General features: G+C 42.7%; 1 protein-coding gene and 1 pseudogene across 6 annotated transcripts in view; both read left to right on the plus strand.

Annotated features, from left to right (window-relative positions):
• Positions 1 to 19,777, plus strand: part of BDKRB2 (bradykinin receptor B2) — a 493,412-nt gene extending 473,635 nt beyond the window's left edge. For 4 of the 5 annotated variants that reach the window (XM_078660118.1, XM_078660120.1, XM_078660117.1 and 1 more), the window contains one exon: positions 17,790 to 19,766. In XM_078660118.1, the coding sequence (XP_078516244.1) occupies positions 17,790 to 18,927 (1,138 nt within the window). In that variant the 3' untranslated portion in view covers positions 18,928 to 19,766. Of the gene's footprint in view, positions 1 to 17,789 lie in introns of all 5 variants that reach the window. The other variant, XM_078660119.1, reaches the window with a different exon arrangement.
• The window catches only part of LOC144781340 (B2 bradykinin receptor pseudogene), a 99,162-nt pseudogene that overhangs the window by 10,601 nt on the left and 63,274 nt on the right, over positions 1 to 25,287 (plus strand). The window lies entirely within an intron of this gene.

A 25,287-nucleotide genomic window follows, 5' to 3' on the forward strand; every position in this document is an offset into this window, starting at 1 on the left:
TACGCGAGCCCCAGGGCCCGAGTGCTAATCAATGGGATGCTCTTGGAGGCATTCCCGATAGGTAGAGGTACGCGCCAGGGGTGTCCCCTATCTCCACTCCTGTTTGCGCTGGCTATGGAGCCCCTGGCGACGCTCATCCGGCACGACCGCCTCGTTCAGGGGTGGGCCTGGAATGAGAGTCACATAGACAAAATAGCCCTCTACGCCGATGATGTACTCCTTAACTTGGCAGACCCGGCGACCTCGGACCCCAGATGTCTACAAATCCTTCTTGACTTCGAGCACGTCTCCGGCCTGCGGCTCAATGCGGCCAAGTCTAACTTGGTCCCACTGCACCCCTCCCGGGAATGTTTCAACTGGCAATCGTCCATCCCCCTTAGGCACCACTCGGTTAAATATCTAGGGATATGGGTGACTCTGCTGCCGGAGTTGGAATGGGCATTGAACATCACGCCCCTAGTTACCCGAATGAGATTTGACCTGAAGAAATGGCAATCCCTTCCCCTTAATCCCCTGGGGCGGAGTGCACTGTTTAAAATGATGGTCCACCCCCGTTTCCTAAACACTCTACAAAACATTTCCATCACCCTTCCTCGGGCCTGGTTCCGAGAGCTGGACGGCACCCTGTCCAGATTCCTCTGGAGAGGCGGACGGCTGCGGAATTCCCTTGCACACAGCCGCATCCCACCCTTTGACGGGGGCCTATGGGTTACTCATCTCTATCTCTACTACCTCGCCACCAAACTGATCGTCATTCACGATTGGTACGCGGGCGGCTGGTCTGACCCGGCGTACCGGGTCGAACTGGAATAGACAGACTTCTCACAGCTTCAATCACTCCTCTACGGTTGTCCTATCCCGATAACTGTAGCCCCAATCACCAGAGCGGTCTTGTTGGCTTGGCGTACCGCCCTACGCCACACGGGATGGGACCGTAAACTTACCCACCAGACGCAGCTCTGGCATGGGAACTGGCTCCTCGAGGTTTCGTCCCCTGGCGGGTTTAGGCGCTGGGATCTCATTGGGGTGTCGGTGCTCGGGATATCTGGGTGGGAGACCACATCCGAGATTTTGCTGACTTACAACATCGTTACACCCTGCCTCATGCCCAGTATTTCAGGTATCTGCAGCTGCGCCACGCCCTTCATGCACATCTCCCCGCGCCAGCCACCCTTCCGGAGTTTAGCCCGTTGGAAGCCCAGGTGATGATGGGGGACCTGGGTAGGGGAGGAGTATCCCGACTTTACCGTGCCCTAGTTAATAATAGCCCCTCATCCCTTGACCAATTGCGTGCCCGGTGGGAGGGATGGGTGTGACACCTGGAGGAGACCGATTGGAGAGATGCACTGATGGCCCCGCGTACCCTGACCACGTCCTCCAAGTTGCGGTTGGTGAAGACATACTACCTACACACGTCCTACCTCATCACAGAAAGGCTCTTCCGGGCCCGCTTGAGACCCTCCCCGGACTGCCCCAGGTGTAGGCAATCCCCCGCCGACTTCTACCACATGGTGTGGACATGCCCGGGGCTCACGAGGTTTTGGAGGGGAGTGGAGAGAGAGCTCTCACAGGCTCTGGCTGGGAGATCCCTCATGACCCGCTGCGACTGTTGCTGGGTATCTTTGATGGCCTGGATGGCAACAGATCAGATAAGCGACTGCTAGGGACGGCGGTCGCTGTGGCCAAGCGGGACATAGCACGTCACATGCTACGAGAATCATCTCCCACGGTGGGGGGATGGAGGAGGGGGGTGGACTGGTGCGGTGCCCAAGAGGAGGTCCTCTTCGAGTCTCGGGGTTCTCCAGAGCAGTTCTCTAGAATATGGGGGAAATGGTATAATTTGCTTCCACCGTGAACCCAGATATATACATTGTCTTTGGATATCATCAAGCACTTGTGCTGTTGGACTGGACTGGTTTAACTCCACCCATATATACTGTTGATTTTACCCTACTGTTCCTGGTGATTTATGAGCTGCTTCCAATGAATTTTCTTTGCTGTTTGTCCTTCAAAATGCTAATAAAGTTGAATATAAAAAAAAAAACACTTACTTTGCGCGCTGGTATAGCGAGCGCAAGTATTTTTCTTTTTTTTAAATGTTATTCTCCCTTGTTGTAGAATATAGACTCCCCCACCACACCGCTCTTACCTGCACTGGCCGCGGCTGACACCAAGAGGTGTTAAATTGAATTGGTCTTGCTCTGATCTAACAATATCTGTTGCTTGGACTTCTAACTCCTTGGCTATTCATCTAGCAAGACTTTAAAAGAAGCATTTTCCATCAGGCTACACAAACAATTTCAGGGCCTCTGACCTTTATCATAAACCAGTCCATATTGACTGGATGCTTTCCTAAGCCATGGAAAGAGGGAGCAGTTGGGCCTCTCTTAAAAAAAGAAGATGTGAATCATAAGGACATAAAAAACTACTATATTATTATTATTGTTATTAGATTAAATTTAGAAGGCGCACAGCTACCCGGAGGTTTCCCGGCGCACAAGACAGAATGCAGGCAAAACGGACAATCTTGTTACTGATTGAAAAGCCAGGTCTTGAGGCCTTTGCAAAAGCTTTTGTGGCAGGTTTTGTGGCAAAGTAGGGAAGGTAGAGAGTTCCACAGCACTGAGGCCAGGTATGAGAAAGAACGTCCACCCATGTGTGAGAGTCTGAATCTAGGGACTATAAAGTTGGCTTGGGAAACGGAATGAAGTAGACGTGAAGGAAGAAAAGACTGAGCTAGGGAGCATAGATAGTGGGGAGCAGTGCCCAGATTAATCTTATGCATATAGCATAAGGCCTTAAATTTCGTCCGTTGTTCAATCTTGAGCCAATGGAGACAACGCAAAGTGCCTGTGACGGAGGATGTTTTCTGTACCTGGCGAAGTAGCCTGGCCGTAGAGTTCTGCACCACCTGCAGTTTGGTATTAACTCCCTGTTAGCTCCTAGATAAAGGACGTTGCCATAATCAAGCCTTGACATGATAGGGCCTGGATGACTGTTCTCTCCGAAGATTCAAGCATCATCCATAATATCTTGCGGAGCCATTTGAGGATCATGAAGCAAATAGAAGTGGTCTTTGCTACTTGCTGTCTCATCGTTAGCTGATCGTCAATTATTATGCCCAAATTGCGAACCGTCTGTACCAGTTTAGGAAGTTCACCCATTTCAGGCGGCCAGTGGTGCGGGCCCCAGAGATCTTTATCCCTCCCCATGATCAGAACTACGTCTTTCCTCCATTTAGGTTTAACCAGTTAGTGTGCATCCAGTTAGCGATTTTGTACAGCCCTAGCTGTAGGGAAGAAATACTGGATTTATCTGGGTGTCATCTGCGTACGAGAAGATTGACGACCCAGCCTCTACCGCAATGGAAGCTAAAGGGCTGACCTAAAGATTGAATAGCATGGCGCTAAGTATAGATCCCTGAGGCACTCCATGAGGAGATGCATAGGTCTTGAAGCAAGCCAATGGAGAGAAGACCTGAAAAGTCCTGTTGGTAAGAAAGTTTTTGATCCACTCAAGAGCTGATCCCACGATTCCCATAGACTGGAGTGCTTTTAGAAGGGTAGAATAAGATCTAGTATCAAAGGTGGCACTCAAATCTAAAAGAATATGTGCCACTGTTTCCCCTTTATCCAGAAGCAGGCGTATAGTTTCGGTAACTCCTAGAAGAGTAGACTCCGTTGAGTGGCCGTCTCTAAAACCCGATTGGGATCCGTGAAGGATGTTATGACGACCTGCTCAACACAAATCGTGTTAAGTGGTTATTCACGTGTTTGCAAAGAATTTTTGAAAAAGCAGTGAGTAGGAAATTGGGCGGAAGTTGGAAGGCTCAGTCGGATCCGCATTTGGTTTCTTCAAAAGAGGAAGAACCATTGCGTGCTTCCATTCTGCAGTGGCTTCTCCTAGTGAAGCAGTAAGTAGATCCAAAATGATCCCTAATGAGGAGAAATTAAGTTTTAGGAAAATATTGACTGGAAATGGGTCATTAGAGGAGCCTGATTTAAGACTATTTAAAATGGAACTGAAAGATAAAGCGTCTAAGGGTTGCCAGTTTGCAATTTTGCTAGTGGATGCTTAGTCAGAGACCCTGACTGGGCTACTGCAGTCTGAAGTGGGGAATGAGTTTGTGAAGTGCTGTTCTTTTTTAGTAGTTGACGACTCAAGTTCTGCATGGATCTTTTCTACCTTTTCGATGAAGAGCTCCGCCACCGTTTCGCAGTGTGCCTCATCAAGTATCGGGGGTATCGGTTGGCAAGTTGCTCCTGAGAGATCCCCAACTAGCTTAAACAGAACTTTTGAATTATTTTGCGCAGCTGTGATGGATTTGTACACATATTCCGCACGTGCAGCTTTACATAGAGAATTGTATTCTCTCTTTGCGGTTTTATAACACTGCTTGGATTCTAAAGCATAGTCCTTCCTCCAACATCTCTCTAACGCCTTACATTTTGTTTTTTAAATTTTAAGTTTTTCGGTGAACCATGGGGCTGGAGGGCGGTGATTATTTCATTTGTTCAATGAGATGGGAAGGCAGGTGTTCACAGATGCCATTATGCCATTAGCCGGGTGTGGATGGTAGCTGTGTCCGAGATTTAAATGGGAGACAAATCAGCAATATTGCTCACCAAGTGTTGATTTAGTGAGTCCATATCTAATTTCTTCCAATTTCTGCTTCTAGCTTTAGGTGCAGAGATGACCGAATTATTAGGCCGTAGATCAAGCACCAGCTTAAAATGTACTAAAGAGTGGTCAGACCAGAGTAAAGGCAGAGCTTTTTGGCTGTGCATACTTGGTGAGTTCAAAAATATAGGGTCAAGCAAGTGGCCACCCCTGTGCATAGGCCCCGAATTACAAAGTGGTATATTCATGGCTTCTAGGTCAGCAATCAGGCTGGAGCCAATCTTACATCTAGGATCATCAAAATGAATATTAAGATTCCCCCACGATAGTAAAGTTGACTGCGTTAAGTAGAAAAGGGGCAATGATGTCAGGAAAGCTTGCCACCCATGGCCCTGCTGCTTCGGAGGGCGGTACACCAGGAAGCCAGTCAACTGAGGAGTAAGGAGTAATCTAATCGCAGCCTCCGCAGGGTAGTGTCTCCCATTTACACACATAGTCTTTTTTGAAGATAATCGCGATACCGCCACCAATTTTATCTCCTCGATCTTTCCTGACAATTGTGTAGGTTGACGGTAAGGCTGTGGCAATATCAGGACCGGAACTTTCGTGTAGCCATGTTTCTGTGAGGAAAATTGCATCACGCTGAGGTTGTGAATTATGAAGATGATCAAAGATATCCTCTTTACGTTTGGCGAGGGATCTACAATTAAGATTAAAAAATGGAAACTCATTAGGTTGCGTTTTAACTGTTCTACCCCCTGATGATAGTTGTTGGATGGGATAGGGCTGAGTGGCCGTATTCTGCATCTGTGGTTTCTTGTATGAAGGAGTGCAGGTAAACATACAGCAAGGGCATGATAAGATGGGGCTGTCACATTTAAAAGGAACGCAGTCAGCTTCTGGCCTCTTACGTAGATCATATAGGAGACTGAGGGCATATTTCCTTATAGTTTGGCAAAAATGGGCAGGGGTTGTGGCCCCTGGCCCCGGCCAGACGCCGACGGGCGCAGACGGGCTTGCCTTTGGCGCGCCCGCTGCGCGCTTCCACTGCGCGAAGTGAGAGGCATGTAGTTAAGGCCTCCGAGTCAGCTGTCTGCTGACGTCAGTGCTCCGCCTCCCCCTATCTCCTCCCGAAGATGGCAGAAACCGCTTCACCCTCCACAACAATCGGGCAAGCCAGTGGTGGACCGGGGAGAAAGCGGTAAGTGAACAGGTAGGGAAATGTGCTAATTCAATTAAAAGCAATGTGCAAAGAAAAGGAAAAGTTTTCTTTTTATATAAGAGAGCCACAGCTGGCGTTACCGCACACCTGCAGTCTCGCGTCCGCTGCGCGAAGTGAGAGGCATGTAGTTAAGGCCTCCGAGTCAGCTGTCTGCTGACGTCAGTGCTCTGCCTCCCCCTGTCTCCTCCCGAAGATGACAGAAACCGATTCTCCCTCCACAACAATCAGGCAAGCCCGTGGTGGACCGGGGAGAAAGCGGCAAGAGAGCAGGCAGGGAAATGTGCTAATTCAATTAAAAGCAATGTGCAAAGGAAAGGAAAAGTTTTCTTTTTTTAAAAGCGCCACCGCTAGCGTTACCGCACGCCTGCAGTCTCGCGTCCGCTACGCGAAGTAAGAGGCATGTAGTTAAGGCCTCCGAGTCAGCTGTCTGCTGACATCAGTGCTCCGCCTCCCCCTGTCTCCTACTGAAGGTGGCAGAAACCGCTCTCCCTCCACAACAATCGGGCAAGCCCATGGTGGCCCGGGAAGAAAGCGGCAAGAGAACAGGTAGGGAAATGTGCTAATTCAATTAAAAGCAATGTGCAAAGGAAAGGAAACGTTTTCTTTTTTAAAAAAGCACCACAGCTAGCGTTACCGCGCACCTGCAGTCTCGCGTCCCTGCAAAATTTCCAGAGAAACATTTGAGTGTGCAGCTGATGACATTTATGGAGGATCATGAGTTACTGGACCCTTCACAATTTGGGTGGTATTGTAATGGTCATAGTACAGATACCACCTTGTTCTTGTTGGTAGATAACAGATGCTGGTCAAGCTGTGGCATTGATCTTATTATGTCTGTCCGCAGCTTTCGACATGGTGTCCCTGGTGTTACTCATGTCCTGCTTAGTTCAGTTGGGCTTTAGAGACACTACCTTAAATCTTCTATGGTCATTCTTAATTTTTCTGCTCTCGGTTTTGTCTTTCCTGCTTGTTTTTCTGCTTTCTGTTTTGCCTTTTCTGCTTGATTTTCTGCCCTGTTTGGCCCTCTTCTGCTCACTTTTGCTTTTTCTGCTTTTTTCCTGCTCCCTATTTTGCCTTTTCTGCTAGTTTCTTCCCTCTTCCTGCTGTTTCCCTCCTCCCATGGTTTCCCTCCTCCCTCCTCCCACCACTCAATGCCCTACCCTCCCCACAGGAGCTACTTAATGGAGGCCGCAGCGCGACCCCATTGAGCAGGTCGTCATGCTAGCTCTGCCTGCGATAGCTCTCCTGTTCAGTTTGCCCGCAGCCTGCTACCGTCTTCTGCCAGCCTGCCTGATGTCCTCTGTTTGTGCCTCCTCTGCTCGTTTCTTGCTTTGTGTTTCCTCTCTGCTTGTTTTTCTGCCTTCTGCTTTGCCTTTTCTTCTCATTTTTCTGCCCTCTCTTTTGCTTTTCCTGCTCATTTATCTGCCCTCTCTTTTGCCTTTTCTGCTTGGTTTTCTGCCCTCCGTATTGCCTTTTCTGCAAATTTTTCTGCCCTTTGGTCTGTCCTCTTCTGCTCTGTTTTGCCTTTTCTAACTTGCTTTTCTGCCCTCTGTTTTGCCTTTTCTGCTTGTTTTCTGCTCTCTTTTTTGCCCTTTTCTGTTTTTTTCTTCCCTCTTCCCAGCTGTTTCCCTTCTCCCGCTACCCAGCGTCCCTCCAAGACCTACTTATTAGAGGCCGCAGGGCGACCCCAATGAGCAGGTCCTCGTGCTAGCTCCCCGTGCGACAGTTCTCCTGTCCAGCTTGCCCGCAGTCTGCCACTCTCTGCTACCTTCTCTACCTGCTTCCCTCTGTTTGTGGTTCCTCTGCTGATTTCTTGCTCTGTTTTGCCTTTACTGCTCATTTGTCTTCCCTCTCTTTTGCCCTCTTCTCTGTTTTGCCCTTTCTTCTCATTTTGTGCACTCTTTTGCCTTTTTCTGCTAGTTTTTCTGCCCTCTGTTTTGCTTTTCTGCTAGTTTTTTCTGCCTTTTGTTTTGCCTTTTCTGCTTGTTTTGCTGCCCTCTGTTTTGCTCTCTTCTGCTCTGTTGTGCCTTTTCTGCTTGTTTTTCTGACCTCTGTTTTGCCTTTTCAGCTTGTTTTTCTGCCTTCTGTTTTGCCGACTTCTGCTCTGTTTTGCCTTTTCTGCTGGTTTTTCTGCCCTCTGTTTTGCCTTTTCAGTTCCCTCATTTTTCTGCCCCCTGTTTTGCCCTTTTCTGCTTGTTTCTTCCCTCTTCCCACTGTTTCCTCAAGACCTGGCTTTTCGAAGGAGACCTCAAACCCCAGTGTCCAGATACCCCCAGGGGTGACAGCGCTCTACAAATGCTGATTGATTGCTTGATTGAAATTGATTATCGATTCACTTATGACACAACCAGCTTCCCGTGAGATTGAAGAGGATTCAACAGAAAACAGATGCATTGAACATACACTGATATTTATTTATATACCTGAATACCAAGCAAAATATCTAAGATCGGCCCAAAAGTGAGGGAAATTGCTGGTTATTGTTAGTGTCATAGGGGACTACTATTTCAGACGCATCCATTGTAAACAAACAAAGATTTCAACTTTTAAGGAAAATGTGTCAATACTGGGCCAAACCATGTTCACAAAACGTGTCAATACATCTAAAACAGAAACCACCCTCACTGCTACACTTCTTTGTTCCTTGCTCACCCCAATTAAAACTACATCTCACCTGGCCATGGGTGCTGATCCAAACTGTGAAACCATTAGTTGTCAGAGGCTCACTGATGGCAGGAAAGACCCATGCAACTAACCACAAATGAACAGCTCTACAGGAGTCATTTGTTTTCCAGGCCGCAGCGCAAGCCTCAATAGAAAAAGGCATGTTTACGACTGCCTGCACGGTGAACGTATTGTAATTGGGCTGTCGGGACTGGCCTGTGCCCGAAACAATGGTGGTCCATCGTAATAAGGCCCTATGTTTTCCTGACATGAAGTGGAAAATGAGGCATGAGATGGAAAGAGGACTTCTTGTTCACAGCTTGATTCTTCTGCACCAATATTAAAGCCATGGAGCTGGTCTCTCCACAGGAAGTGAAGACCAAACCCCCTTTGGTCCAGTCAGTGACAAAACGGAATGAGAATGAAGGCTTGCTTTGAAAAGTGTTTTTTTATTTTTTATTATTGACCATGTGCTTCCTTTGATCTGATCAAAAACAAATGGCCCATATTAGAACAGGTCTGAAACCAGCCACCTCCTGGCTAAACTTTTCCTCGAAAGATACTCTTTAAAAACACTAAGCAATGCGTATGCCACTTAACTATTGTCAATCGACTCAAGCATATCATCTCACCATAGTATCATGATCAAAATATTGTAACTGCTAAATAATGCGGAACAAAATATCAGAGGTGAGTATATCTTCTTTTACTGTTTTACTATAATATTGAAGTTTAAAATATTGTTTACGTTAATGTTGTTTTTTTATGGTATTTTATGGTATTTCATTCATTTTTTTTTAAATGTGCTATACTAATGTATTTTGGGGTTAGGTTTATTGGGAGATTTGCTGGGTAGTGTTTTTAGTTATATATTAATTAATGTTCATCTATTTGTATATTAATTATTTTAGATATTTAAACTGTTATTTAGTTTTGTAATGTTTAATAATTTATATAATTATGTATTACTTTTAATTTTGGGTTGATGGGTTTACTGGGGGATTGGGCAAGTAGTGTTTTTAAGTATATATGAATTCATTTTAATTGATTAGTATGGTGATTATTTAATTTTTTTGAAGTGTTATTTAGTTGTTAAAATGCTTTTTAACTTTTTATCTTTTTTTTATTTTGCATTGTGCTGTTAATAGTGGATTAAGTGGTGTTGGGAATTTTTGTGAAAACTAATTGTATTTTTAATTAATAGTATCATTAAAAATATTTCTTCATATATTTTTAGAGAAATGGTACCTATTTTAAAAGTATCGAGGGGTATGTTAGAGGAATGAGTGGGTAGCTTTTTCAAATTACTTGAATTAGTAATAGAAATACATTATGTAAAATTTAAAAACATTTACATGTTTTTGGTTTGTGTGTTTTATGTGTGGACTTGAGTGATCATTTTTATTTAGATTTTGTAATACTTTAGGTTTTCAACAACTCTCTAAAATGTTTAATATTTTGAAAAATATTAACATTTTTACAATGTTATGAATGCTAATTATATTTAGGTGTTTCCGTTTTTTAAATTCATTTCATAAGTGGTGGGTATTCATATTATTTGGAAGTGAACTGGACCCCAAAATATATGCACTTTCCCCTGTGTTTGTTAAATTGGAAGAAGAACAATAAATTGGGCTGCCCCACCCCAATGTATGCACTTTCCACAACATTTCTTAGACTGGAGTTAGAAGATAAAATTTTACCCACCGACCTACCTACCTCCAGCGCTCATATTTATACATTTTTCTAATAGTTCATACAATGGCGCTAGAATAATAGATCTTTCCCCACTTCCAAATATATGCACTTCACGGAAGCTTGTAAGAAAGGAGTTAGCATAGTAAATTGTCCCTATCCCATGTATGACCCTTGCCCAATGTTGATCTTGGACTGGAGTTAGAATAATCCATCTGACATTCCCCCAACCTTCTATACACTTTCCACATTGTTAGTAAATCTTAACCCCACCCTTAAGTATGCACTATCCCCAAAGTTTGTTGGACTGGAATAAATATAACCATCCCCCACACACTTAGGGGTCTATTCCGATTCGGTAAAATGTCCTCCGAATAGCCAAACTTTTTTTTTCCCGTACGAATCTTATGCAGAACCGTACCCGTACGTACGATGTAGTACGATGTGTACCCAAAGCGATTCTCCGTACGATTCGTACCGAAGACCGTACAACTCACTTATCCGTACGAATCGCATTCGGAACGCGCAGTACGCGATGTCCGTAGGGATCGAAGCTGCATTTTCCAACCCAGCAAGTACGAATTGTATCGACAGCACTCCGTACGACTCTTTTTCTACGGGAGCTTAAAACGTCTGTAAAAGCAGATTTCGCCTTGAAATGCATACAAAACGGACCCCCCGGGTACGGTGCGTACACCCCATGATTGCAGGAGTACGGTGCAACGGGGTACGGTGCGTACACCCCTGGATTTCAGGGGTACGATGCATATGTCCCCGTGCATACACCCCATGATCGTAGGTGTACGGACCATAGGGGTATACCGTAGGGGTATATACCCCTTGATTTTAGGGGTACGGTGCGTATGTGATAGTGTTGCCCTCCATATGAATTGCTCATAAGCGACGTTTACCATACGAATCGTGTACTCATTCCCCGGGCCGGATTGTACTTGATGGGTCGTACGGCATTTTTACGAATCGTACGGTTCACTGTGCGGGTCGAAGTCGTACGGATTTACCCTTCATTTTCTTATGGTTCGCAATGATTCGAACGTATTTTCTCGCAACAGATCGTACTACGCGATTCGGATGGATTCGTACGATTTGTACGGAAACGGCTACAAATACGAATCAGAATCGACCCCATAATGTATGTATTTTCACCAATATTTGTAGGATTGTTGTCATGATAGTGTATTTAGATTGTTTTTATTTGTTTAGATTTTTAAATGCTTTACATTCGAATTTGGTTACTATTTTGTATTTCATTTAATAATTTGTTTTAAACAAAAATATTTTTGTTATGTGAGTTAAGATTTAAAAATAAAAAAATGGTTTACCTATTTATATAATCTATTTTTATTGACTTAAGATTTAAATTGTGTATAATAAGCAAACAGGAAATAATGTGCCATATCCCTTAATTTGCTAGGATTCGTTGCCCCAAATACTTTTCATTGGAATGGTTTCATGCCAATATGCATAACATTGTTTTACAAAAAACACGAGACATTCAAGAGAATATATATCAAAATGTTGAGTGACCAAAACTATTGGCAATAAATAAGGCTCATGTAGACAAAAATAAGCAAATGAATCAGATGTTCTGTCAGATTTAAAGTAGATACATCCCTTCCTGGAAATCCCTTGAGGTGTCAACTCGACGAGTTTCACAGTGTTTCCATTGATTGATGTTATACAATTCACTTTGATCCATTGAATGATGAGTGGAGTGATGTCAGTGGTGATGAAAAAATTACCTATTCTTGCAATTCTCAAAATCAGGATAATTGTCTAATGAAGTATAGGTATTCAAATCATCGAGGAGCTATTTGACTGCTTTAATGTCCCAGGGACTTGCAAATTCAAAAACCTGCCTTACAATGCCCTCCCATAAAATGCACCAAATATGTGGTAAATGTATCTTTGTCCTACTATCCGATGCAGACCCCTTTTCCAAAAATGGCATCAGGTAATGGCTAAGCAGTGATGTTGACAGCATGATAACACCTGGGAGGATGTATGTGGTAGCAACACTTGTCTGACAGGAAGGATTCTGGAATACACTCCCCATGCACCATCCACAACTTGATCATCAGTATTTTATTCCGCACAGGAATGAGTGAAACGTCTGTGAAAATCTAACCATAGGATCACAGTGAATGGATGTACCTGCTCCTTCCGCCAAAACAAGTGACCATCTATCTAACTCACTCACTGATGTTAGATGTAGGCATTTCTGGGAGAGATGGAAGAACAACCCTAGTTTCTTCTGGATTGGGATGACCTTTTGATAATGCAACTTCTTGCAAGAGAACAAACTCTCTTACATGATTAGAGTCTTTTGTTGCAGCAGCTGAAATTAATGTTGAAGTAGATTCAGCTGTCGATGTCACTCCTAGCACCAAATCAGGATTTCTCTGGAGTAAAGTTGGAGACTCAGCAGTCTCTTCGATTGAGCACACTATCGTAGCAGATCGCTTCTTGGGGTACCTCCATAATAAAGAGAAGGCATGCTCATGCTGACTATTCTAGAGGCAGCTTAAGAGTGGTCAAGAGGCCACGGAATAGAATCGACCACAGGACAATGTTGATGTGCTCAATTGACTCCTTCCAATTTTCACTAGCACCACGCAAAGGTGGCGGGATTACGGTGCGGGTGTGTCTACCCTGAGAACTGGAACAGGTGGTTGACATGACATTGTAAAAGGTATCTTTCAGGAATCCTTCCCTACACTTGTTTCCCAGTTTGGAACCACTTGTTAGGAGCGTTACCTTCAAAGATAGAGTCAGAAAATCTCTTCTTGTTTGCGAGTTTTCCTCTCGAACCTTATATACAAATAGTGAATCTGTTCTCTGAAGGGCTAATAGAAAGGAATGTATCTCAGCTATCTCTACAGTTAAATCACGGAAAATGGTATGTAGGCTGACGATTGAAGTAGCCATCTTGGAAAATTCCCTGCACTGCAGCACGAGTCATGGAATATTTTTGCTTAGCCCAAACCATAGCTGGTGCAAAGCGGTCCATATAAAACATGTTCTTGAACTCGGGTATGGGTAGTATGTGAGGAGACTTGCCTACTAATATTCTTTAAAAAAATCTTGTGTTCTGAGTGTGGATCATACTGAAATTGTATATCACTAGGACTCTGAGTTAAGGCCCATTGCACACCATTTAAGTGTGATACACGTGCATTTGTTATGATAGCTTAAATAGCTGCCTATAGAGTTTTATAAATACAGTTACTAGCTATAATTGTCTTAGCTGATCCACAGTACAATTTCGTATATCATTGTGTAGGGTATATCCCACTTTCACTAGCCATGTGGACCCTGGAAGACCTATTGAGCCCATTCTAACTGTATGCAATGTGTGTGGTACTGGTAACTCCATATTGAAACATAATGCATGTTCTTGATAACTTATGGGGGATCTCCTGATTCTCATATGGTTTATATCATGCAAGAGGACATGCTCGCATTTATGTGACAAAGTGTCCAGTGGCAACCTCAACTGGTACAAACATTACCAATGAGCAAAATATTTCAATAGGATAAGCTGGACTTGCTGTGCCTACCTGCATTTGTTTCATCCCCTGTTGTGGGCGGTCCATGCAAGATCAAGTAATTAGTTACTGGACCTCTGAAATGCACCCTTATTTCTGAACCCCATGTGCCATTATAGCAGATTCAGAATGTGATTAGAAGCTCAGTTTCAAAGAATTACAGAGATATCCTTTTAACATTCAAGTGATAGGCAACCCCTTCAGCCGAATTAGCAGCTCTCATCTGATCTGAGGGTGGAATAACCAATATTAGAATGGGAGTCTACATAATGCTAATAATTATAAAGTACTTATGTGTGACCCTGAGGTGGGCTATTGTGTGGTATGTTGTGATAGATTATCAGGATCTTCCCATTAGCATGGCCCAGTTAGATCTACCTTAGCCCTCTTATAAGCCCAGGTTTATACAAACTTATCAGCATTACCATGAAGAACGGACACATTAGGGCCACACATCTCTTTTAACTTAGCTGGAGAAAAGGCATGCTAGGCAGATAACCTAACCTACCAGGGACTTATTTACTATTGTGAGTCCTGGAAAAAGTTTGCCCTATATGTGAAGACACAATAAATCCATACTGTTATTGGTAAAGCTTTACTTTAATGCAGTTTTAGTGGACAGTAGATACAATAGTATTGCCTCAGATATCAAACAGCGGCTCGTATGAGAATTAACAGATATTGTCATCACACCTATGTATCTGTGATTTGTCTATTATCGAGTCCATGGCATGTCTCCAACAATCTGCAGCTGAACTATGTGTCTGTGTAAGAATTGTTATGAGACAGTGGTCTTGGTGCAGTTCCAAAAAGAACTGCTCTGCTCTGTGCTGTCCTGTCATGAATCAAAGTCCCACGTTCTCCTCTAGAGAGCTGTAAACTTTCAAATGATATCATCCAAACAGTTTTAGGAAAAATCAACCTAGTGAATCATGATGTCAGGTGGAAAGAAGAACAAGAGAATTCACTTACATATTCATGTTAAAGACTAAAACCATTATGCCTTTTCCCAAAGCATGTAGAAGCATCCTAGCAGCATATGCAATAAATGTAAGACACATTGTTTCACAATAATGATCATAAATGCAGCAATTTATGCAAACAAATATAGGTTTATATGGTTTAAGACCTCCATAGACAAAAAAGCAAGTGCCCAACCTGAGGGGTTTCTAAAAGATTTATAAAGCAATATATATAACAGGGGCGCTCCCTAGTGAGTAAGAGGGAACAGCCATGCTGCTCACCAAGTGGCCATCTTGAGGGTAGTCCATCCTCTTTTTGTAGACCCTGTTTGTAAGTCTCTGCTCTCATGGCTATGCTAAGGATTGTATTAAAATATACATACTGCCACATTTGGTTGTGTGGGACATATTTTGAAACAATTGACAGAGACTAAAGGCGAGGCTTTTGAAAAGGATTGGTGAATTGTGTTTGTGGGAAAAATGTATAAATAAATAATTTTGTTTTTTGTACGTTTTATATTATGAACACATCAACTTGCATTGCAAAGAGGGAATATAAATATAAGTGCAGTGGTGTGTGTGCTAATGAAAGTATGTACAGGAATGTGCAACTGAAAAAAGGAGGTAACACATGCTGGCACAACTATTACATTTGTTTCACTTGGTGTCCACTGTCAATTTGTACAAAGGGGTTTGTGAGACAATAGTGATCAGCCCTTATTATCAATATCTAAAAATGCTGCATACGGTTTGTCAAACAACATACACAACAGCCAAGTCCTTGCTTCATGCTTTCCTTGTAGGCAGTGGCAAGTTAGGCACACTGTAGCAGTGGGCACAACAACATTTGAGAACAAAAGTACATATGCTGTGGATCAGTAGGCACTGTTAGAATGAAACTGCTGACAAAAATATCTAATGTACTCGATCCCTCATGCCAAGAATGTCAATAGCTAATCTGTAGCACTGTTCACCAGCTGGGAGTAGGGATGGCACACAGTAGCTCTAAATGATATAACAAGGTGAACAGCCTCGTGCATGTAGACACCAGCAACAACTTCGGAACAAGTGACAGATGCACATCTGCTTTACTCTCTGCTATGAGGAAGGCCGTGTTACATTAGAACTATTAATATATCCCACCTCCATAAGGAATATGTGTGTTGGTAGGCTAGAACAATGGAGCCTGCATTCAACACTATTCCAAATGAAATGTGCAAGATCCCTGTAGCAGGGCACCACAGGAGTACCATTAAATAACATGTACACAGTACACCACCAGTAAATCTATATGTCTCAACAAAACTCCAGCACAGATGCAGCGGCTGCCGGCTCAGGTAAGCGCGGTAGGGCGCGGCAGGGGAGAAGCCGACAGACGACAGAATATGTATTGTTTATTTATTTAATTATACCTATTCAGTCGCCAGTCGACTGACCCCCCCACCCCACCCCTCCTCACCTCAACGCGTTTACCAGTGCCAGCCGCCGCTACACAGATAACTGATGCTTGTTTTTATTTTATGTGTTGGCAGGCATGAAGCACATGGTCAGTTGTGTGGGTGGCCAAAGGTATACACGTCCCGCCCCATTAATTGTTACTTTCCGCACATTTCAAATCATGCACAAAACAGTAGCCTATGTCAAAATACTGGCTGGAGGAGCTCTTTGTACATGGAAGGCACTGAGACACACTTGGTTGTTTAACAACTTTTTTTGTGTAAAGTTGGAAGCCCTCGACCATCACCACTCACATGTATTGATAAATAGTACAATTACTCTGACTGTGATATTCAAAGTAACTGGCCCTGCAAGATTCCTGTTCAATCCCACCACGTCTCAAAATATAACAGATATCAGAGAGGAGGAGAAATTTGCATCTTTTTGAAGTAATTGTTATTTTCTGTTGAAGGATTTTAGACAAACAAGATCGTGAATGCTTGTTTTCTTCTCGAAATGTTTCCCATACAGGTCCCTTCAAGACAAATAAGCCATAACGATACCAGTCCATAGTTTTATCTTAGTGTCATGGTCTGGGGTTATCAGACACCATGCTCATTTTTTATGTTTTCTTTTATTGAAACGAACATGTAAAACTAAAGGGGGGTAAAAGCAGTCAAACACAATGCTTCGTTTCAAGGTGGTATTTCAACGAAACCCCTACATCTAGGGGAACTAGGCACAGAGCAATAACAGAATGTAGAGAACCAATGTGAGCCAAATAATGTCCTCATTATGGTGGTAGTCAGTAGGAATGTGGTAAGACTGAAGAAATCTGATGACTTTCATTTAACATCAATTTCTGTGGCTGTATGAGCTAAACCTTTAAGATATGTCATGCTTTTAAAAGGGTGTATAGGGAAAGATGTGGAAACAATATCTAGTTATAAGTATCAACTAGCAGTTGAAGTAAATGTCCATAAAATATAGCATTACATGTATTAAAGGAATTTACTTCTTAAACTGTCATAAGGCTTCAATAATCTCACAATCTCACAGCTAAAAAATGTTTGGCGCTCACTACTGCTGCATGTTTTCACAACAAGAAAAGGGATGACTAGTTTATCCCTGCACAATGTGGAATACCAGTTTATTGTAATGTATAGTTATAATCCTAGAGATATATTGTGTCTTTGAGAGTTTTGCTGTCCCATTCTGCCCTGACTAGAGTTGACACATGTGTACACATTAAGCAAGGTGGATGGGACATCTCCACATTTTGGCGGATGTCACTTATCTGCCAAACTCTAAATAAACCCCACAATGTTGGGAAAATAGCTAAATGCTTGCTGTGAATACAAAAGATTACAATATATAGGAATGAGGATTTATTGAAATTCCTAACTAGAATGATATCTTACGGGACTTAACCCATACAAAAAACTGCTGTATTTACGCAGTAACCGATTCATATATCAAAAATCATACAACTGTAAGGTTGTGCTAAAAAAAACAGTAAATTGGCCCCTATAGATGTTAGCATAATGAATTTAACTCATTTGTTCCATCAATACATGGACTTTTATTAGGCATGGATTAATGGTCTGATTTTATATTTTACAGCACTATTTTGGCCACTGATGAAACGGAAGACACAACAGCAATGGACACCACTCTCAATCTCTCCTCAGCATCCTTGTATAATTTATCTGTAGTACCCAGCAACTCCACAGAGTGTCACGCCTACGAATCCTGGGATTGGGTATATACTTATCAGCCCATTTTCCTCTGGTTCATATTTGTCTTGGGGCTAATTGAGAATCTTTTCGTTCTTGGAGTTTTTTGCCTTCACAAGGCTAGATGCACAGTAGCTGAGGTCTATTTTGGAAATCTAGCTGCGGCCGACCTTCTTTTAATTTCCGGCCTTCCATTTTGGGCCATTTATATCACAAACGAGTTTTACTGGCCCTTTGGCCAATTCCTTTGTCAGGCCGTTAATACAGTAATTTATGTGAACTTGAATGCGAGCATTTATTTCTTGATGATGGTCAGCATTGACCGCTATTTGGCCTTGGTGAAGACCATGTCCATTGGACGAATGAGGAGTCCTCTCTGTGCCAAATTGAACTGTCTGGTCATCTGGGTGTTTGCTTTCCTTCTAAGTCTGCCTACAATGATATACCGAAAGGAAAAATATGTTCCCGAATTAAACACTACCGCATGCATCCTTGTGTACCCATCCATCGACTGGCGCATTGCATCACATATGATTTTGAATATCCCTGGGTTTTTACTGCCCCTGACCATCATAGCCTTTTGCACGTTACGGATAATCAAAGTCTTACAGAACAACGCAATGCAGAAATTCAAGGAAATTCAGACAGAGCGCAAAGCCTCCATGCTGATGCTGGTTGTCCTTCTCGTGTTCATCCTCTGTTGGCTTCCTTTCCAAATAGTGACATTTCTGGATACTCTGTTCATCTATGATGTCATAACGGGTTGCACCACTGATAAAATCATTTCGATCGCCACCCAACTATCAACATATTTTGCATACAGTAACAGCTGCCTGAACCCCCTGCTCTACGTCATTGTGGGAAATCACTTCCGAAAGAAGTCAAGAGAGGTCTACCAGCAATGGCGCTCAAGGGGGCAGAGGAGGAAGTCAATGTCGGCAACACTTCCAACTGATTTCTTTTCTTTGGAGAACCTAAGAACTTCCATTTCAATTGCACGGCCAAAAAATAGAATAATATTCTAGAATACGTAGACTTCGAAATAGGGCATTACATAGCATGTCCTGTTAGTTGACCAAATTGTGTGTGCATGTTATTTCCCATCTATGGTGCAATCGCTCGAGAACTTTGCTAAATTAATCGTCACAGATATATAGACGGTGTAGGCTTCATTCGACCTACTATCTTTCCAAGACAAATTAACAGAGGACCACTTCCACCCAAATCAGCATATCATCACCTTGAGAAAAAAAAAGACAATGTTAGTGCTGTTGAGTACTAAAGGTACAGTAGGTCTGAATGTTCCTATCCATGGCATACCTCAGACGCAAGTGCAAGTTCATATGTAACCAGAGGCATAGCAGCAGCATATTTTTGTTTTCAATAAATATGTAATTAAATGCATGTAATTATTAATATTTATAAACCACTTAAACCCACAGGTATGCAAGCACTGTGGGGAAGTGGTTGCAAACTGCAAGAAGTACGAAAATTTAATGCAATGTGCATTGTAAAAAGAGCACGTTTTTAATGTATGTCTTTTCCTGAAATTCCATCTACTCCCGACTCCAATGGATTTTTAACCCACGTCTGGCGCCCTATAACGGCGATACAATATTTCGGAAATCTTTAATGGTAGATTTTAGAAAGCTAGCTTACAGGCAAGGTGGGGGGGGGGGAGAGTAAAACTGTTTGTTTCGTTACATCGGCGAAATTGATATTACTATAATAAAATATGGGGTCTTATCTTACAGACCCTTATGGACAGGTGATAGGAGCCCGAATTGTGCAGATGTCTTGCGGCTCCCTGTTCGAGTGTTTCCGTAACATACCACAGTATGCTACAGATTCTGTTTTAAATAAAAGTCGAAAAAACTTGTTTCGTTTTGTGAATTTGTAAAATGACAATTTTCTGAAGTTTATGAGTAAGGGAAGGTTGAACAAAAAGTGTTCGTGAGCAGCATATTGACACGTTCTAATGTGTCTATATTTTATTTCAAGCATAGTAACTTACAAGTCGCCTCGATTCTGAACAATGTACAATATTTCTCGAAAATTATGATGCTCTTCGTCGTTATAATGCCTGTTATAAAAGAGGGTATTGATTACTTCCATTCCGCTGATTCTTATAGCCACGGGGGATGAGGGCATCGGATCCCTCTTTGGATTTCAATCCATAATCTCTGTTTATTGGTTTTGGAAACCAAACATTTTGATCACAAAAACTTTTTATGTTCTTTGAGTAATATATAACAATGTGAGTTCCTCATAAGTCACTTATTCAATTCATAAAAACTGTGAATGTGTGTTACAGTATTTTTTTTAGAATAATGGAGTTTGACCACATTTCCACCCAAAAGTGTCCTGAAAATCATATTAACCTTAAACAGATCTGAAGAAGCAGTAAAGAAGTTCCAGTGTGCATGGTGCTGGTGCAAGGTGGCTTGTGCTATCCTGTACCGCAGTTTCTTCTATCTTGCAGCTAGCTGAGGCTGACATGTAGACAATGAGCACTGGCTAATCACCATTTTACTTCTGGGTGAGTACTATAGAAATTCTGGGCAAAGTTTACATAGTTATACTCACAACCAAAGAATAAAGAGGTCAGTTAGCGGTGGGCAGAAGTCTCCACCTCTAACTGCCACGGTTCGGTGGGTTTACCATCGCTGACCTCTCAGATTACCCCACCTTATTTAGAGGCAGGGGGCTGCTTAGTTTCGGAGGGCATAGCATATTCTGGCTCCACTGTCTGAAACCTCCTGTTGGCAGTCCATCCACCAAAGGACTCCTGGCTGAAGACTGTAGGAAGGCCCACCCTTTATAGGATAGTGCAAGGCACACAAGCTTAGTAAGGCATGGCGGTTAGTAGTCAGAAACAAAAATGTATGTCCCCCATGCACTGAAAGAAATCTTTCCGTACATCAGACACTGCTTTTTTATTTTTCAATAACAACTCCTCCTTTAGGCGGCCTATTCCTCAAAGACAAACACAATGATAAACAGGGCATCATGAAATAGCAGCTTGACCAGTATGGTCACTTTTGCCTACAGTCAAAGCTCACGAACTGTGCAGATGAGACTTTTTAAAGGGGTCATCCACTTAGAGCACAAACATTTTTCCTTTACCTAGTCCTGCATTTCCAACAATTACCAATAGGCATTCCCGAATGTTCTTGTTTCTGATGATGTTTGTTTGGGTTTTGGAATACACGTCATTCACGGGATGGCCCCTTTAAATGTGGGGGCTGATTTAGCAACGCAGGACAGCAAACAAAGTGGCTGCACTGCATTGCAGGAAACAAAGAGAGCAGATCCACTAAGATGTGGCATTGTGTTCCTCTCCCCCTGTGCTGTCACACTTTAGGCTGCCATGCATCAATGTACACGCCCTTGTGCCATAGTGCAAGTGCGTGTGCGTTCTGCCAAACATAGGTCTTGAAAAGGAAAGGAGCTTTCCAGTACACTAACTGGGCTGTAATAGTTTTCCAGTTTTGTATGCATGTTGTTCAGTGCAGCACACATGCAAAGTTGGAAACATGTGGAGAATTTTAATTGTCGCCCCAGTATTATCCCTTCCTCAAGGAGGCATACTTATTTCCACAAATGCCTGTCTACAAAATTCAAAATCGATGTACCACCATGGTTCGCCCCCTTGACACAAAGTAGCGTATTGTCATGCATAGTACTACTTTGGCTTAGTTTAGGCATCTTTCCAATACAAATCATTATTTGCTTTTCAAAATAAGAGTGTGATTTTGATCTTGGCGGGTGGGATACTCCGTCACAAACGTGACGGATATCCTGACCACAGTTTACAATGCCATAGGATATAATGCACTTGTAATATGACGGACGGGATATCCGTCCCATTTGTGACGGAGTAACACATCCGCCAAGATCGAAATCAGGCCCTTAGTCCTGCCACAGCACTTTGTGCAGGGTTTGTGTCACTTTTGTGATGCATCCCTGGCACAAAGTGTTAGTAAATCTGGGCCATGGTGTTCTGACCACAGCTGGGCCAGTAGCAGTCGAGCCTCCCAAACCCGAGTGGCTTTGTAGTCAGTCTACAAACAAAAAGTAACCCCCTAACATTCTTCTATCTATAGCACCTTGCGCTGATTGAAAACAAGACGTTTTCGGATTTTGTTTTAGATTTATTCTTTCCCTTTTGTAACCTATTTCCAGAAACAGAGAGTGCCCCCTGGCACTTTTCTTCCAATAGCTGAAAATGGGGAAGAGCAGCATTTAATATTTCTGACTAATTGAGGGAGTTCAAAGGGTTGACCACGCGAGGTAACCATAACAATAAGTGATCACCATCAATACGTTTCTGAAAAAGGATATTTTCCAAATTGTTGACTGAAAAGTCCTTGGACTCCGTTACCGTGTTTAAGTGCAACTCATATATCCATATCATAATTTCTAGACTCTCCACAATATCTACCAACACTAATCTTCTACAGGGGCAAACACACTTATGAACCCATCAACATAGTGTGTGGAGTAAAATCATAAGATGTACAGCAGAACACAAAACGCCGCTGCCACTGAAATTTACCCATCTGTTACATCGTGCCCCAGCAAAGGACATGCCCAACATAAATTCTTTGCTAAGAAAAATACACATTTTAAATACCATGCCAGAACAAACAATGGTAAAAAAAAATCCTGCTGGTGAATACTAGATTTACTTGTGAGTGATAATCACCCACAATGAAAACTGCTTCAATTAAATGCCAGGTTGCAGCCTATACTGCTGGGTTCTGCTGAAATAGTCAAGGTTGTTATCGATAATATCAGCAGACTATTCAGTATGCCAGGGATGTGGCCAATAATAGCAAGATACTTATGCTTGCATCAGAGCGGCAGACCTGCCATGGATGTCATATTATAATTATACCTGTTATTATTATGTTGCTGCTGTGTGGGCCAGGGGGAATCACACTGTAAATTTTTTCAGAGTGCATTGAATGTGACAGAGTGATTGATGTTATCAAATTTATAAGGGTATATCTGAATGAGCCAGTGTCGATTGCTCTTTGTATTTAATATAATATGCTTCTGGTAATAATATCTGAGTGTTGTTGCAATTATAATTGCATTTGTATTGCGCTTACTACCCCTGTTAAGGCTCTGAAGAGCTTTACGGTGACTAGCACAATACTATGGAACCAAAGCTTAGTTCTTCATCTAGTGTTTAAAGTTGGTTATTGCGATTAGTCAAGTACCCTTAAGAAAAAAATGCATGCACTTACTCAAGTTACTTTGCGATATAATAATACCAGTTGGTGTGATCATTGGTGGGGGCTATGTGGTTTCAGGTGAATGGTTGGTGAGATAGAATGATGGGTGGGATTATGTAATGTTTGTTTACAGAGAAAGAGTTTTAAAGAGGAGAGGTTGTGATCAATGAAAGGAGGTGTCCACCAGTTTTACAATTACAATAAGGATTAAAGCAGGCATGAGACTGAGAGGAGACTTAACTCAAAAAATGAACGTATGCAGAGGATGAAAGGTCCCCGAAGAAAGAAATACAAAGAATCAAACAGGAGTAGATCAAAGTCGATTTTTCATGCAGAGGTTTAGGAGTATAGTGGGGGAGGTCTTTCTGAGACAGCAAGCAATCAGAGAATGTAAACAGCGTCAACATGCGATTCCGATTGTACACATCATTTAAACATTAAGAACCCTGGCCTTTTGACTGCCAAAACAAGGAATGCCCTTTTGAACTTAGTGTGGAGTATCCCAATCTAATTACAGGGTTTGTACACTCCACGTGAGGAACTGCCACAAAAAAAGAAAAGGATTTGATCCAGCACTTTCTAGGCCCACACACACTTTCTGTACTTACTCTTGGTCCTCCGATGAATCTTGCTTAAGTGCACTGAGGGGTGAAGGATGTTAGGGTGTTCATTCTCAATTGAATCAATTAATTTACAGTGCTACAACTTGGCCACTAAATGAGGACTGGGAATCTGTGACCAAGTTAAAAATGCTTTATTACATATTAGTGATTAGATCGAAATGTATGAATCTCAAAACCATACTATAGAGATATAAGATAACAACAGTGAGACCAGGTCTCATGAAGAGGTATAAACGTACAAGCATCAGACATACTAACAACCCAACAGTAGCCATGCAAAATAGGAGTATTAAAACCTGATGCTCAGAGAGTAGTCTGTGACTCTCTCTGCTATATATGTTAGTAATCTAGGTTTCTCAAGTACAAGCTAAACACATAAATAAGGTGTCGAGTTCAGCGTTTAAGCAACCATGTACAATATAAAGGAATAAGACAAAAGAGTATAAGCACTACAAATAACACTATTTCAGAAGCTCGGTCAGGAGTCTTCATAGGTCGGGTAAAATTATAGCATATAGCTATAATCAGAATAGAGTCCTAAGGGCATGAAGCATAAACTTCTCAAAGTCCATAGAAAGGGGCAAAGGGGTCCTGGAAGGGCTAGAAAGAATTCAAAATGGAATTCTGCAGGGCATCTGTAGAAGCTAGTTTGGCCAAGGAGTTCCAGGAAGATTCTGCAAGAAAGCAGGAAAGTCCAAGACTTCAGCTGTCAGCAAGGGGAATCTAAGCAAACACAAAGCATGATGGATGGAGCGCTGAAACTTTTCAGACACTCACCCTCAGTCACAGATCTGGGTTTAATCCATCATCTTTCTTTAGCTCACTTCGCCACACCAGTTCTGACCCAGCCATACGCAAATCAGTCTTGACCCTGCGCCTCATAGGAACAGTCCAGCCCAAACTGTCAAGCCAGGTCTTTCCTGGACCACAAAAAAGCATTCTGGGACTGTTTTCCGGGTAACACCCCTCATCAGCCAGGCTAGCTTGAATCCATTGCCAAAGTGAGCAAGGGACCCATGTCTGGGCATACCCTGCCAACTTAGAGCTAACAAAGCAAACAGATGAAGGTCGGAGTGCTGAAACTTTTCAGACATTCACCCCCAGTCACGGATCTGGGTTTAATCCCGCATCAGTCTTTAGGTCACTTCGCAACCCCAGTTCTGAACCAGTCATATGCAAATCAATCTTGACCCAGTGCTACATGGGAACAGTCCAGCCCGAACTGCCAAGCCAGGTCTTCCCTGGACCGGAAACAAGCATTCTGCGACCTGTTTCGGGGTAACAGCCCTCATCAGTCAGGGTAGCTAGAATCCAGTGGCAAAGTGAGCATGGGACCGATGTCTGGGCTTACCCTGCCAACTTAGGGCAAACAAAGAAAATACAAAGAGATGTTGGACGGATTACTGAAACTTTTCAGACACTCACTCCCAGTCCCAGATCTGGGTTTAATCCATCATCATTCTTTAGCTCACTTCACCATCCCAGTTCAGACACACCCATAGCAAATCAGTCTTGGCCA

This window comes from Lissotriton helveticus, chromosome 9 (assembly GCF_964261635.1).
Source record: "Lissotriton helveticus chromosome 9, aLisHel1.1, whole genome shotgun sequence".
Taxonomy (NCBI): domain Eukaryota; kingdom Metazoa; phylum Chordata; class Amphibia; order Caudata; family Salamandridae; genus Lissotriton; species Lissotriton helveticus.